This window comes from Salvelinus namaycush, chromosome 33, assembly GCF_016432855.1.
Source record: "Salvelinus namaycush isolate Seneca chromosome 33, SaNama_1.0, whole genome shotgun sequence".
NCBI lineage: Eukaryota > Metazoa > Chordata > Actinopteri > Salmoniformes > Salmonidae > Salvelinus > Salvelinus namaycush.
In genome coordinates, this window is record NC_052339.1 from 25599558 (window position 1) to 25615638 (window position 16081).

The 16081-nt window shown below is 42.6% G+C and overlaps 2 protein-coding genes across 8 annotated transcripts in view; one reads left to right on the forward strand and one right to left on the reverse strand.

Annotated features, from left to right (window-relative positions):
- The first annotated feature begins 698 nt into the window (after nt 1-698).
- On the forward strand, nt 699-10281 carry LOC120027608 (clavesin-1-like). Its single transcript, XM_038972600.1, has 5 exons — nt 699-1087; nt 1477-1651; nt 5282-5392; nt 5831-6063; nt 10200-10281. Exons 1-5 carry the CDS (start codon nt 699-701, stop codon nt 10279-10281), a joined length of 990 nt encoding a protein of 329 aa, XP_038828528.1.
- A 664-nt stretch (nt 10282-10945) lies between these two features.
- Nucleotides 10946-16081, reverse strand: part of LOC120027869 (aspartyl/asparaginyl beta-hydroxylase-like) — a 45424-nt gene continuing 40288 nt past the window's right edge. For all 7 annotated transcript variants that reach the window (XM_038972956.1, XM_038972954.1, XM_038972957.1 and 4 more), the window contains 7 exons: nt 15962-16060; nt 15473-15562; nt 15118-15255; nt 14276-14411; nt 14029-14120; nt 13509-13642; nt 10946-13163 (listed from right to left, as the gene is read on the reverse strand). In XM_038972956.1, coding sequence (XP_038828884.1) covers nt 13013-13163; nt 13509-13642; nt 14029-14120; nt 14276-14411; nt 15118-15255; nt 15473-15562; nt 15962-16060 — 840 coding nt within the window. In that variant the 3' untranslated portion in view covers nt 10946-13012. The remainder of the gene's footprint in view (nt 13164-13508; nt 13643-14028; nt 14121-14275; nt 14412-15117; nt 15256-15472; nt 15563-15961; nt 16061-16081) is intronic.

A 16081-nucleotide genomic window follows, 5' to 3' on the forward strand; every position in this document is an offset into this window, starting at 1 on the left:
CCAACAGAGCTGTTGCCAGATAATTTTAATGTTAGTTTCTCTACCATAAGCCTCCAACCTCGTTTTAGAGAATTTGGCAGTATGTCCAACCGACCTCACATCCGCAGAGAACGTGTAACCACGCCAGCCCAGGATCTCCACATCTGGCTGACGAAACTGAGGAGTATTTCTGTCTGTAATAAAGCCCTTTTGTGGGGAAAAACTAATTCTGATTGGCTGGGCCTGGCTCCCCAGTGAGTGGGCTGGCCCAACCATGGCTGCGCCCCTGCCAAGTCATATGAAATCCATAGATTAGGGCCTAATTTATTTTATTTTATTTTATTTATTTAAAATGACTGATTTCTTTATATGAACTGTAACTCAGTAAAATCGTTGAAATTGTTGCATCTTACATTTTTTTTTGCTTAGCTTATAGGCCTACTCTAAGGAAGACAGGAGAAAGGATGCATGCGATTAATTTTCAAACGGGATCCTGGGATTTGTGCACTGGTGGACCAGTTATGCTAAACCTCTCTGTCTTTCTAGGCTAGACACTACAGGAGACACAGATCAGGTGTTGTACTGGAGAGACACGTGTGCCGGCTAGACGCCACTAACAGCAATGTGCTGTACAGCAATCAAGACTGTTTCCTAAGCAGGTGTAAACAATAGTAGTTATCCAAAACAGATATATAGAGAGTGTGAACTTGACAAAAAAAATGACTCACTTGCAAGCGGGCCTGAGCTCTGAGACTACGGAGAAAGCTCGGCTGGAGCTCAACGAGAACCCCGACAGCCTCCACGCAGACATCCAGCAGGTGCGCGACATGATCGTGACGCGGCCCGACATCGGCTTCCTGCGCACGGACGACGACTTCATCCTGAGGTTTCTGCGGGCGCGCAAGTTTAACCAGGCAGAGACCTTCCGGCTCCTGGCCCAGTACTTTCAATTCCGCCAGCAGAACCTGGACATGTTCCAGAGCTTCAAGGTGGACGACCCGGGAATCAAACGGGCGCTGATGGATGGCTTCCCAGGAGTCTTAGAAACACCGGATCAGCACGGCCGGAAGATACTCATCCTTTTCGCCTCCAACTGGGATCAAGGCAGGTCAGTGTACAGATATTTTAGTAAGCACATTTGTCTCAATAAAATGGCTTCAGTGATGTCTCACTGAAATGGCTTCAGTGATGTCTCACTGAAATGGCTTCTATGATCTAATTGTTTCATTAATCAAATAAGCAATTGTGCTCTAGCTACTGATTGATACTGATTTGATAGAATACTTTGGAACATTTAGTTTGGAACAAAATAGCAAAACTCACTTGCCCAGAAACTTTACTCCAGCCCTTGTCTGGACAATGTCAATGATCAGACACATTAGAACAGAGCCAGAACAAAAATCATAGAATTATTGTAATAGTCTTGATACAGCACAGGGCTGCATTGTTCTGGATTTTATCCCAATCCCAAAACCCGATGTTTCTTTCTCTGTGAAGGAACTCTTTCACAGACATCCTCCGAGCCATCCTCCTCTCCCTGGAGGTTCTCATAGAGAACCCAGAACTCCAGATCAACGGCTTCATCTTGATCATCGACTGGAGTAACTTCTCCTTCAAGCAGGCTTCCAAGCTCACGCCCAACATCCTCAAACAGGCCATCGAAGGCCTGCAGGTAGGCCTAACCAGGGTTGTGTTCAGTAGGCATGAAACGGAACAAAACAGTCTGAAACAGAGTGAAACAGGGAGGTACTACAGAATCTGATCTTGTCCAATAAGAAACACTTATTTTCATGTTACTACGGTGTGCCCTAATGAACATGACCCAGCACTGACTGGATTGAATCGACCCAAAGCAGATAGATGTTGTAGCTAGGTAATAAGCATGAAGTTGAATATACAGTAGTCATGGTTGTATAGTACAGTTGGATTGTACTGTACAGCTATTATGTAAACATTTTCTTGAGGTAAATTGTGCTGACTGGTTAGCTGTAGAGAGAAAAGGTGGAAAGTGATGAGTATCATCAGCACATTCCCACTGGGCGCTCACTGGTAGAACCAATGTTTTTTCCACATAATTTCAATTAAATTACATTGAACCACGTGGAATATACGTTGAATTGACGTCTGTGCCCAGTGGGTTGTGTCCTGATCATATAGGGTGGCAGGTAGCCTAGCGGTTAGATCGTTGGGCCAGTAAATCAAAGATTACTGATTCAAATACCAGGGCTGACAAGGTGAAAAACCTGTCGATGTGCCTTTGAACAAGGCCCTAATTTGCACAGTTCACTGTACATATCTGGTGTAACAATTTTTGTTACTGTACTGAATGTTGAAATTAAGATGGATTGTATGGTTTTAGTCTAATCTACAGCCACATGTCTCTATGCTCTGGTTTGATTATTCAACCCAAGTCTATTCCACTAGATGTTTTGACCCATGTATTATGTGGAGCCATCGCACCCTATATGGCCGACTCTACAGTCAACTTTTTTATTGCATCATTTCAGGGTTCTTTATCAGTTCTAAGAACAGAGACAGATAGACGGCGTATCCTGCCTTGCAGTGTAGTCTATATGTAGACTACACTATATGACTACCAGTAACTAAAGATTTCTATACAATATGATGATGATGATCCTCACTTTAGGCCTACATACCGATGGGATGTCCTGTTGCTAAGTAACAAGGTGAAGCACAGCGGTTAGTGTATGCCCTGATTTTAAATGCTATGATAATCAGACAGTGAATGCTGTGGACACATTATATGTGCAGATCAACAAGAAGACAGTGGATATATCAGGGAATATATTAATTTGAAGTTAACTACAAATAGATGGTTAGCCCAAAAGTGTTGTGAAAACACCAAATGCTTATGGCTTATGACGGAATTATTTAGCAATGGCCATGATACGTCTGAGACGTACAACCAATCCGGTAGCAGTATTCCGCTTTACATCAAACTCTATTTATTTAAAAAAACGCTTTCATAGAATGAAATCCTATGAGATGCATGATTGAATGACCCAGCAGCCTTGTATTACAGTTTAGCCTAGTTTACATACACTTACTCCACACATTTCTTGTTGACAAACTATAGTTTTGGCAAGTTGGTTAGGACATCTACTTTGTGCATGACAAGTCATTTTTCCAACAATTGTTTACAGACAAATTATTTCACTTATAATTCACTGTATCACAATTCCAGTGGGTCAGAAGTTTACATATAATAAGTTGACTGTGCCTTTAAACAGCTTGGAAAATTCCAGAACTGACGCCATGGCTTTAGAAGCTTCTGATAGGCTAATTGACATCATTTGAGTCAATTGGAGGTGTACCTGTGGATGTATTTCAAGGCCTACCTTCAAACTCAGTGCCTCTTTGCTTGACATCATGGGAAAAGCAATAGAAATCAGACAAGACTTCAGAAAAAAAATTGCAGACCTCCACAAGTCTGGTTCATCCTTGGGAGCAATTTCCAACAATAGTACGCAAGTATAAACACCATGGGACCACGCAGCCGTCATACCCGCTCAGGAAGGAGACGCGTTCTGTCTCCTAGAGATGAACGTACTTTGGTGCGAAAAGTGCAAATCAATCCCAGATCAACAGCAAAGGACCTTGTGAAGATGCTGGAAGAAACAGGTTCAAAGTATCTATATCCACAGTAAAACGAGTCCTATATCGACATAACCTGAAAGGCTGCTCAGCAAGGAAGAAGCCACTGCTTCAAAACCGCCACTGCACATGGGGACAAAGATTGTACTTTTTGGAGAAATGTCTTCTGGTCTGATGAAACAAAAATAGAACTGTTTGACCATAATGACCATCGCTATGTTTGGAGGAAAAAGGGGGAGGCTTGCAAGCCGAAGAACCCCATCCCAACCGTGAAGCACATGGGTGGCAGCATCATGTTGTGGGGGTTCTTTGCTGCAGGAGGGACGGGTGCACTTCACAAAATAGATGGCATCATGAGGTAGGAAAATGATGTGGATATATTGAAGCAACATCTCAAGACATCAGTCAGGAAGTTAAAGCTTGGTCACAAATGGGTCTTCCAAATGGACAATGACGCCAAGCATACTTCCAAAGTTGTGCCAAAATGGCTTAAGGACAACAAAGTCAATGTATTGGAGTGGCCATCAAAGCCCTGACCTCAATCCTATAGAACATTTGTGGGCAGAACTGAAAAAGCGTGTGCGAGCAAGGAGGCCTACAAACCTGACTCAGTTACACCAGCTCTGTCAGAAGGAATGGGCCAAAATTCACCCAACTTATTGTGGGAAGCTTGTGGAAGGCTGCCCAAAACGTTTGACCCAAGTTAAACAATTTAAAGGCAATGCTACCAAATACTAATTGAGTGTATGTAAACTTCTGACCCACTGGGAATGTGATGAAATAAATAAAAGCTGAAATAAATCACTCTACTATTATTCTGACATTTCACATTCTTAAAATAAAGTGGTGATCCTAACTGACCTAAGGCAGGGAATTTTTACTAGGGTTAAATGTCAGGAATTGTGAAAAACTGAGTTTAAATGTATTTGGCTAAGGTGTATGTAAACTTCCAACTTCAACTGTACATGGTTTTGTCATGGGGACTGCATTGTTGGTCTTACACTGCAATCATTAAAGGTGTCAATTGCAAGGGTGAAAGGGACATGTCCAAACAATGTGCTGTTGCAGTACTGCACACTGTAGATGGCTAGCACAGTTTCAAACAGCAAGGAAAATCCTCATAATCAACAATCAATATATTTAAGCAACAAGGCATGAGAACCTGGGGATTATTGTGTGAAGGAGCAGCCTTTAGGAGTGTGTATTCATAATAATATTCAGTTTCGGGGGCTATTACTTTTATAAATGGTTGCCAACATATAAAAAAAAAAAATTAAGTAAATGTGTTTTATTTCATCCTTCCAGCATACAATATAGTCTGGGCAAAAGCCAGTCGTTTAATTCTGATATTCTGAAGTTGCTCGCCAAACAGGTTGTCCCTTCTTTCGTTCTAAGCAATGCGCTTGGCCTGCTCCCCCCAGTCCATTTTGCTGCAGGCTACTGTACTGTCAAAAACCTTTTCAATAAAATAAGGAATGCCATTTCATTTAGCTATAATAGTAGAGAAGAAAGAGGAACTGGGTTAGCCTACCATTTAATTATTTTTTGAATGCTATTGAATTTCTAAAGTCTCTATTGCAACTAAAATAAAAGAGAGTGAGCAGAGTTTATGAAAGAATATTTAGTAAAACATATATAGCAGTATTTGAGTATCTCAACCTATTTTCCCCTCCCTGCTTCACTACAGGACAGCTTCCCTGCTCGCTTCGGTGGGATCCATTTTGTAAATCAGCCCTGGTACATCCACGCCATGTACACCATCATCAAGCCTTTCCTCAAGGACAAGACAAGGAAAAGGGTAATTGCCTTTTCACTGCTTGGTCACTTTCTCTAGCCCCTACCCCTCCCTTTTTTTCTATCCATTCCGTTATAACTGCCTCAGTTGCAGTCCTATTGAATGTTCTGGTAGAGGTAGAACACGAAGCCAGATAGAGAGATGTCGTTAAATGCCTTTGCTAGTTGAATAAAATGAAAGGTGACACAAAGGGGATGTATAATTTAGTACTTCATCCTTTCCTCGGGGTAGTGCAGGTTAGATCAATGGAAAAGCTAAAAGCTATTTTGTAATACAGCTTCCTTCAAAGAGTTTAATTATTTTTGGGAGGGGTGTGTGATTACACTGGTTAAAAAGGGGAAGTAAGAGAACAAGAATTGTGTATAGTTATGAAATGTATTGGCCAGGGCTCCCATAGAATGAGAACCCCTGGATAAATAAAGAAAACATTCTTCCCAACAGATTTTCCTCCATGGGAACAATCTCAACAGTTTACACCAGTTAATTCTACCCGATTGTCTGCCGTCCGAGTTCGGTGGCACGCTGCCACCATATGACATGGGCATCTGGGCGCGGACCCTCTTAGGGCCCAACTACAACGACGAGACGGAGTACACACTCACCTACGACGCCCTCCACGTCAAAGACAACTATGGTGGTGGAGACAAGGAATGTGCCGACAAACTTCTGAAAAGGTGAGCTACAAAAAAAGGTGGCAAAATTGAAGTAATTTTCAAGCGGGAAAATATCCATGGGAATATATGGGATGTGGGAATTTAATGGAATGTTTAGATGATTCCCCTCCTTTGCAACCCTAACTACAGTATAGCAGTGCAGAAAGCTAACAAAAAGCTTAACAAAGTTAGAGAACACAAACGATCAATCCAGAGCGGTCATTCTTCTTCGTTAGTATAGACATGCCGATTGTTTGAAGTCTGTCAGGGCAATTACGCAGTCCAAAGACTTTCAGATAATGACCGCTATGGGGCTGATCACTGACTAGTGTATGCCCTAAGAATTACCCGTTTCAGTACGTGGTCATTACACTTGCGATTTTAAGACTGCTGTCTCCTAAACAACTCACTCACTCAAAGACCCACTGCAGTTTGCCATTAATTCTCGCCCCCCAGCTAAAAAAAAAGACTCCTCTCTGAAACAAAGGTTACACCAGAGCTATGTATAGAGCAGTGGAGGCTGCTGAGGGGAGGACGGCTCATAATAATGACTGGAACGGAGCCAATGGAATGGCATCAAACACATGGAAACCATATTTGATGTATTTGATACCATTCCACCGATTACGCTCCAGCCATTACCACGAGCCCGTTCTCCCCAATTATGGTGCCACCAACCTCCTGAGGTGTAGAGGTACTGTATATGGCTCTGGGTAACATTTCTTTTAGGTTCAGAGCTATTGGACATCGTGCCCTTTTACAAGCTAAAGGCTTATCTATAAGACTGAGCATGAATGAATACAGTATACAGTACTGTAGATGGATGCTCTGTCCTAAAGCAATGGGAAAACAGAACATCTTTGAGAGAAGAGAGAGATATCTAAAAAGCATGCAGACTCTCTCCCATCTGCAATCAACAGAAAGCCATGTAAGATCAGGTCTCGGGAGAGCGGGCTCCTCGGAATTGATTTAATTAAAAAAGCACGAGACCCTCTTCCTGACCCCAGCTAGTGTCTGCTCCAATCCCAGGGATCCCCAGTCTCATTCGCTTGCCACGATAACACGGGATGACATCTGGAGGGGACGGGGCGTAGATGGGAGGTTGGTGCAGAGAGCATGAACCAGCTCCCGTTCATCATGTTGATTGAATAGATTAGGGTTCACACTATATGACCAAGCTGCAAAGTCAAAATTGACTATATTTTGAAAATGTATTAGCACTGAAATGAGCTTTTAGTTCTTAATTTAATGGTTAGGGTGAGGCACATGGTTAGGGGTATGGTTGAGTTTAGGCTTTCTTTTCAAATCTGATTTGTTTGGAGAAGCTGTCATACGACCGGCTTTGTAGCTTGGCCCAATAGTGACAACCGTTGATGAGGGATACTGGAAATGCTTGCCTGTTATTGGTCATCGTTGTCATTAGTGCATCCTGTTATCATAGTAGTCATGAGACATGAGATGGCATGAGCCCATGGATGCAACGATCAGATGGATAAAACAGATTATTGAATCTTGGGTCGTTTGTGGGTTGGTTGAATATGCTTAATGTTCTATGATTAGATCAAGGAGGGCTTGTTAGCCTTTGATTGCCGCTGTTTTGCTCCAGTGTGGACTAAGTAGGCCATGTTGCCTGTAGTCCTACAAGGCTGTGCAGCAGAAGGGCCTGACAGATGTAAGATGTAAGAGAGAGTAAGGCTGCTAATGACCAGTGAAGGACATCCTCCCAGAAACAAGATGGCAGAATAAACTCACCTCACTGATTGTACTGACTAGTAGAATTTTGCTACGATTTGCTTTGCAAAGCTCCAGATGTAGAGACCCTGCTATATAATCCATTATAAACTGGGTGGTTCGAGCCCTGAATGCTGATTGGCTGAAAGCTGTGGTATATCAGACCGTATACCGCCGGTATGACAAATCATTTATTTTTACTGCTCTAATTACATTGGTAACCAGTTTATAATAGCAATAGGGCACTCCGCATTGCGTCATGTGTAAGAACAGCCCTTAGCTGTGGTATATTAGCCATATACCACACCCCTTCTGGCCTTATTGCTTAAGTTGAATAGGTTGACCGATGCATATACACTGAGTATAGAAACATTAGGAACACCTGCTCTTTCCTTGAAATATACTGACCAGGTGAAAGCTATGATCCCTTATTGATGTCACTTGTTAAATCCACTTCAATCAGCGTAGATGAAGGAGAGGAGATAGGGGCGGATCCTTAAGAGGTTCACCTTTTTTTTATTTAAATTTTTCGCCTAAAATGACATACCCAAATCTAACTGCCTGTTGCTCAGGCCCTGAAGCAAGGATATGCATATTATTGTTACCATTTGAAAGGAAACACTTTATGGAAATGTGAAAGGAATGTAGGAGAATAACACAATAGATGTGGTAAAAGATAATACAAAGACAAAACCAACCGTTCTTTTGAATTTTTTTGTACCATCTTTGAAATGCAAGAGAAAGGCCATAATGTATTATTCCAGCCCAGGTGCAATTTAGATTCTGGCCACTAGATGGCAGCAGTGTTTGTGCAACGTTTTAGACTGATCTAATGAATCTTTCCATTTCTATTCAAACTTTTGTCTCAAGACTTCCCAAATGTACCTAATTTGTTTATTAATAACTTTATGTTCAAAATTGTGCACTCAAACAATAGCATGGTATTCCTTCACTGTAATAGCTACTGTAAATTGGACAGTGCAGTTTAACAAGAATTTAAGCTTTCTGCCAATAGATGTCTGATATGTCTGTGTCCTGGGCAATGTTCTTGTTACTTACAACCTCATGCTAATCACATTAGCCTATGTTAGCTCAACCTTCCCGTGGAAGGGACACCGATCCCAAAGAAGTTGAAGGGTTTTTAAGCCTTGAGACAATTGAGACATGGATTGTGTATGTGTGCCATTCAGAGGGCGAATGGGCGAGACAAAAGATGTAAGTGCCTTTGAACGGGGTATGGTAGTAGGTGCCAGGCGCACCAGTTTGAGTGTGTCAAGAACTGTAACATTGCTGGGTTTCACACTCAACAGTTTCCCGTGTGTATCAAGAATGGTCCACCACCCAAAGGACATCCAGCCAACTTGACACAACTGTGGGAATCATTGGAGTCAACATGGACAAGCATTCCTATGGAAGCTTTCGACACCTTGTAGAGTCCATGCCCCGACAAATGTAGGGATATTCTGAGGACAAAATAGGGTGTACATAATCCGTGAAGCTCTATGTATGTTTTATAAAAGATTATGGAGAGGCTTTATTAAGCCTTATAAGCTATACTTCTACATTGAGATATAACGTGAATTGGGACCTTTCACTGACATATAAGCGTTTCATTTTGAGTCGCATTCAACTATATATTTGAGGCAAAATTGAAAACATTCTATTAAATACTTTATTTATCATCATGTTAAATCTGATAGATATTAAACAAAGCTAATTTTGGAATATCTCAGTACTCTCAATGCGACAGGACAGGAGACAGAAGGACATGTGTGCCACTGTTTGTCTTTCTGTCTGTCTGTCTGTCCTTCCTTCCTTCCCTTAGCAGAGAGAGTTCTGGGTAGGCTCCATTTCCACCGGCTGGTGATTTTAATCAGTGGGCTTACAAGGGGAGATGAGAGGAGAGCTAAGCTCCCACACTGGTGTTAAACAGCACGGAGTAGGGATTTAGACTTAGCCCCATCGGATTTCCCCCCTCAGCTGGGTCGTTAAGGTCATCTTTAATGGACCAGTCATAACCTAGCATGTTATAAGTACTTCCTGGTAGCTAAAGGAGACAAGAACAGAGGCTTTGTGATGACGCATGAAAATGAGAGTAGAGAAGAGCACAGGGAGTGTTTATGGACGAGGGGTATTACATCATGCATTTTACCATTGGCAGTGTGCTACTTTCCTAATCTGGATTTCCCCCCAAAATGGTTGGTTTTCAGTTTGTGTTCAGACATAAGGGGGGGGGGGGATCCATTCTTAGTCTTACAATGTATTATAACCACATAATGCATCATACCAACAGATACAGTATGTCTACAGTTCTCTCTTTGATCTCCATTACCCTAGCCCCTGCTGGACTTTCTCCATTATACTGAGTATAGTAGCCCACCTGTGTCTTACAGGAAATGACCATCTCTTACTGTTGTTTATCTCAGGTCCCAGTCAGCCGTGGAGCCGGGTACCCTACGACAAGCAGACAGGGATAACACAGCACAGCCGCTCCTGGCTCTGGACTGATCTCTCCTGTACGTACATACTGGAGCCAAACCCCTCTCATTAGGATTCCAACCCCACTGACTCCAAAACCTAAATCTGAACTTTGAGAAAGTCAAAAACTGACTCGAAACCCTTGTTCACATGGAGCTGCTGTACTGAAAACCTCTCATCTCTTGACTCTGAGCCAGTGGCAGTTTCAGTTCAGGACCTTCAAAAGCTGTGCCATCCACTTTCACGGGCAAACCTGTCCGTCACCAGCCATCCAAATCAATGCTGATAGGAGTAGAATGATTAAACGAATGTCAGTGTTACCAGTACCACTAGGAGGGACCGACTGACCGAGTTAAATGTCAAAGTGTCTCGAGAACAAAATGCCAAACTGTATCTTACTGTTTTAGGGGATGTCGTTTCTATGAAAGTCAATATATTTCAAGATTGTATATTTATCAGGGCAACTGCACTATCAGTGTGACCTCCATCGAACTGCAATGTATTTAAGTAATCTTTAAAAGAATGTATAGAAAAAGCATTTTTAGTCGTGTGCTAATTACGTGTGTGAATGTTCAGGTTGTCATTGAAAATCACACAAAGGAGTAGAATTTCAAATGAGAGGAATCAGCGTTACAATATACAAATTAAGCTACCTATGTATTTAATGCAACTACACAACATTCTGATCACTTGACACCATTTTGACCAAATTGTTTAATTTACTGAAAAAAAGCTTTACAATTATTCAATGCAACTGATTACAACACACAAAATACAATTGAAAGAAACATGACTTACTTGGCAGGCCAGTTACAACAGTTGGAACAGCTCAGTGATTTCAACACCATAGAAGTATTAACTTCATATCTAAGATGAGTGATAGCAATTCATAACAGAGGACCATAAAAGGTGAAATCTCAAACGATGTGGCTTTGTGAAGGTGCTGGATTTGTTACTCTTGTAACTAAGGGAATCATTTGAAGCATGGAGGAGGTAGCTTGAATGTGTCATTGTCACAACACAAACTGATAACCACAAATACCCCAAGACACGAATGTCCATGACCATGTTAATCCAATGAGCCTAAGGTTGACACCATCCCATTGGATTATGTGTTCACATGCTCCTCTGAAGTAGGGGTAAAATTATGTTACCCAAGTTTCCCCCACATATTTCTCGTTTGGGACCTCAAACTCGTAGTTGTGACGAGTCCCTGGGATTGCCAAGATATTGTCAGTCCCGAGTTTCTAATAGCACATGAACGCTGCATAATACCACCGGTCTGATTTGGACATGATATATGTTTTATTGTCACATACACCGGAGAGGTGCATTTCATTGCTACGGTGAAGCTGACTACCAATGTCCATAGAGAATGATTAAATAACATATCTAGAAGAACATGCTTTGGCATTTTTCTTTTGAATATCAACAACATTGGTCAGGCAAAGCCCCTCTAATCAGCTCTGCTATACATGGAATGGAGCAGACCTGGGTCTAATACTTTCAAGTATAGCCTATGCTTGATTTAGCCTGTGGTTCTTCTTTTAGGGACTATTCCATTGTACAAGGCAAACTAAATTAAGCGCAGCGGAAGTACTGGGAAGTATCTGACCAAGGTATGGAATGCCGTGACAAGTCTTGCATACATTCAACATGCTCCTGCCGAAGTTTTAAACAGGGAAATTGTAATTTTATAAAACATAAAATGTTTATGTATCGGACAAATACATGCCTTCAGTCACATGTTCATATGACACATTTAAGAATGTAAATACACACATTGTAAGATTTTAAATGACAAAGACAAGCCTGTTGAGTAGAATGTTTGTGTGCGCTCCTAGGTCAAGGCGCAGTTGAAAATAGTGTATATTGTTAGCGTACAAAAATAAGATGTATCAGTCAAGGTTCTTGGCAATATTAATTCTGCAATAAAAACGTTCTTGGCATTGTGATTTCCTATTCATTGATCCAAAGAGACATGCAAAAATCCTACAAGTGAAATGGAATGGCCTAATAAGCAGTGTGTCTGTATTGCAATTTTTCCCCCCAAAATACAGTAAGAGGCAGGCTACTTTATAAAGTAATGGAAATTACAGGACATATATTCACAAATCACGTTAGAGAAACAGATTTAGGTTCCCACTTTTCAGCTAGCAGAAGTTTAGCTAGCTTAGCAACATCTTAAAAATGGATAGTTTTCTGTATTTTAACCCATATCATTTACTTACCTCTAAAGTAATCAAATACATTTTCTTGAGGTAAGAAATTAATTAAGATCGGGGTAAACACCTGAAAAACTATCCCTTTTAAGTATCAGTAAGTGTCCAACAGTAACGTCAATAACTGCAATAGTACAGCTTCGTGCGTTTACCATATGTTAGGTATGTTTCAGACATATAGCACTTTGGTTCCCTAATGAAAAACAAGAATGCACTTGCGACAAATTTACAACACAACCTACATGATATTCAACCCACACCTTACCGTTCTTAAAAAAATTCACATTTATGCCTAAAAACCTACTTGGCGAGTACCACAGTTAGCAGTCAGTGTTCCCAAGGGTCGTTGTAAGGCTTTTTCCAATCTGAGAGGGCCTTTAGTAACTCTTCAAGATGGAGCCAAAATGGCACCATGGACTGAGCAGAGGCAAGTGTCACAATTGTCCCGTTTGACCTAAAATGGCTGGCTGTGGGGTCAATACTTGTGAGGGAATGGGTTGACAGATACCTTGGACCTGTCAGTCAGTCTGTCGGACAATCTAAATGGGGGAGAGAGTCTGCCGTTGGTACTGGGTGAGCTCAGGGTGCCACACGTCCACGATGAAGATGAGCCGGTAACTGTCGGCGTCCTGCCACACCTCATGCTCAAAGGAATCATCAAAGATGAGCACTTTCCCCTCCTCCCAAGCCCTGGAAGAGAACAAAAAACAAACCATAGCCTTTCTGTTAATGAAGCCACATGGATGAGTTTATAAGTCCAATGGCAGCTCCTCCAGTTAGTTTGCTATAAAGCTGAGGGATGGGGCTGGGGAAACGTAACCACTCAAATTCATAGGCGGAGCTATGGATGCAAGGACTTACAGTCCACAAGATCGGCAAGATAACGTTAAAGATATTTTGCAGCAATACTTAGTCTTGAGTGATATTAAGTACTGAGCACTCATATGATAAGTCTCACACCGTACCAAAAAACTAACAAGTGGGTGATGTTATTAGATAAAAAGGCTTGACGTTGATGGCAGTGGAAGGTGTTACCTGGTATCGTTGGTGCACCTGATCTTGCAGCCCGTCTTGGGGATGACCAGGCCCAGGTGCATGCGCAGGCGACAGTTGGTGGGCCCCGTGTGGGGCCAGACGTGAGTACCAGGCTGCATCACCGAGAACTTGATCTGGAGCCCAGAGAGACAGAGAGAGAGCGAGAGAGCAAGAGAGCGGGGCAGTCATACACCCAGAGAAAGTGAACACATCTCAAATTAAAGTATTAAAATTAAGTATGTTAAAAAAATAAAAATATACATATATTTTTTTTATGCAACCTATTAGCTCAAAGGCACATTGGCCAGCCACATTCACAAAATACAAACATTTCCTATTTTTGCAACAGAAATTGAAAGAAATTAGTGCCTTTGTAACTCCATCCATCTCCAGTAGGAGCCTGCGGGGCCTATACTGTCTGTCCATCTATCCTCCCATGCTCTACAGCAGTGCTGGCTGGCTGGCTGGTGTGATGCCTAATAGTTGGCATGTCAGTCACGTCTGTGGAGGGGTGACCTACCTGTCCTCTCTTGCAGCCTATAGCCTCTGGGAAGCGTTCCAACAGGCCACAGGTCTTTGGAACACTGCGGCAGGACTCCCCTGCCTTCTTGCCTGCATGATCAGGAGAGAGAAACAAGGAAATAGAGGCCAGGTTCAGACACCACTAACCCCTAATCCTAAGGCACTTTTTTATTTCAATTAAGTTCAGTGTATTTGTAAGATAGGAACTTGCCAGGTGCTAGTTGTGAAGGGTTTGATTGGTTTACCTTGCTGCCAGAGGGTGAACTGGCCCCACTCCCCTTTTTCTCTGAGGTTCTCCTCCTCTGGAACAAAGAGGCCAGTAGTTTTATCCATCACAGACTGGGCCTCGTCCCTGATGATCCTCCAGTTCCTCTCCAGGGTCTGTTCCATAGACAGAGTTAGGACACATTATTATATTTCTATGGTCTTCCCCAGGTAAAGCAAAAGGGATAAATGGTCAGCTTTATGCCAGTTCAAAACTCAAACGAAGAAGAAAGCTACTTTAAGACGCAGGCAGCCCTCTATGTTTAATCAATCAATCAAATATATTTTATAAAGCCTTTTTTAAGCAGTTGTTACAAAGTGCTATACAGAAACCCAGCCTAAAATCCCAAAGAGAAAGCAATGCAGAAGCACACAGCTAGCAAAAACTCCCTTGAAAGGCAGGAACCTAGGAAGAAACCTAGAGAGGAACCAGGATCCGAGGGGTGGCCAGTCCGCTTCTGGCTGTGCCAAGTGGAGATTATAAGATTATATTAGGGAAAGGGGGATACCTAGTCAGTTGTATAACTGAATGCATATAACAGAAATGTGTCTTCCGCATTTAACCCAACCACTCTGAATCAGAGACATCCAGGTCTTCGGCGCCCGGGGAACAGTGGGATAACTGCCTTGCTCAGGGGCAGAACGACCATTAAAGCCAGATCGTTCTTCAGATGTCCCTGCCCACGCTGTCACAGAAGTGATCAATGGAACAGAGAGGAAGTACTCTCTCTAGGCTTTATTGAACTCGGTGATATTGATCTATCAACTAGCAGAGAGAAAAGACAACCAGCTGAGACATTATCATGTCTACCATCATCTGTACCTTGACTAGATCCATATATCCAGTGTCCTTGGGCATCCACCATGGCTGAGCTTTGAGACCGTCCACATTGTAGAGAGATCGCTGCCATACGGAGGCAAAGTGACCTCTCTGGTGCCCTCTCTCATACCACTTGTAGGCCTGAGAAAGGAGAAGACCATAGTGCTTGTAGTATTCAAAAACCAACACATTGGAACTCACACACAGTATTTCAAATGCTCTGTTTTTTCTTATTGTCAGAAGAAAAAGAGTAATCACGAGAAGTCATACTGTTACCATAAGTTACTCTCTAGTGAATACTGCTGGTGTTGAGTCAGTATTGGTGTAAGCTTGGTGTCTGAGTTAGATCTTAACTCACACTGTCGTCTCCCATTCTCTGTAAAGCGTCTCCGAGGTGGAAGTAAAACCTGCCGTCGTCTGTGCCAGGGTCTCCTGATTCCAAACCATCCTGCAGTGCAGAGAGAGGGGGTTCAGTGCAGAGAGAGGGGGTTCAGTGCAGAGAGGGGGGGGTTCAGTGGAGAGAGGGGGGGGTTCAGTGGAGAGAGAGGGGGTTCAGTGCAGAGAGAGGGGTTTCAGTGCAGAGAGGGGGGGGTTCAGTGGAGAGAGGGGGGGGTTCAGTGGAGAGAGAGGGGGTTCAGTGCAGAGAGAGGGGTTTCAGTGCAGAGAGGGGGGGTTCAGTGCAGAGAGGGGGGGTTCAGTGCAGAGAGAGGGGGTTCAGTGCAGAGAGAGGGGGTTCAGTGCAGAGAGAGGGGGTTCAGTGCAGAGAGAGGGGGTTCAGGATCAAAAGAGTGGTTTGAATCTGTGTGATCATGATTCATGTATTATTTATAAAACACACAGTACTTACCCTGAGGAATGGGATGCTCTCTGCTATCTTGTTTTCTGATTTGAGGATGAAGCCGTAATGGACTTTAGCAAAGCCATCACTTGGTGCAGTGGCCAACACCTACCGGGGAAACATCATTCG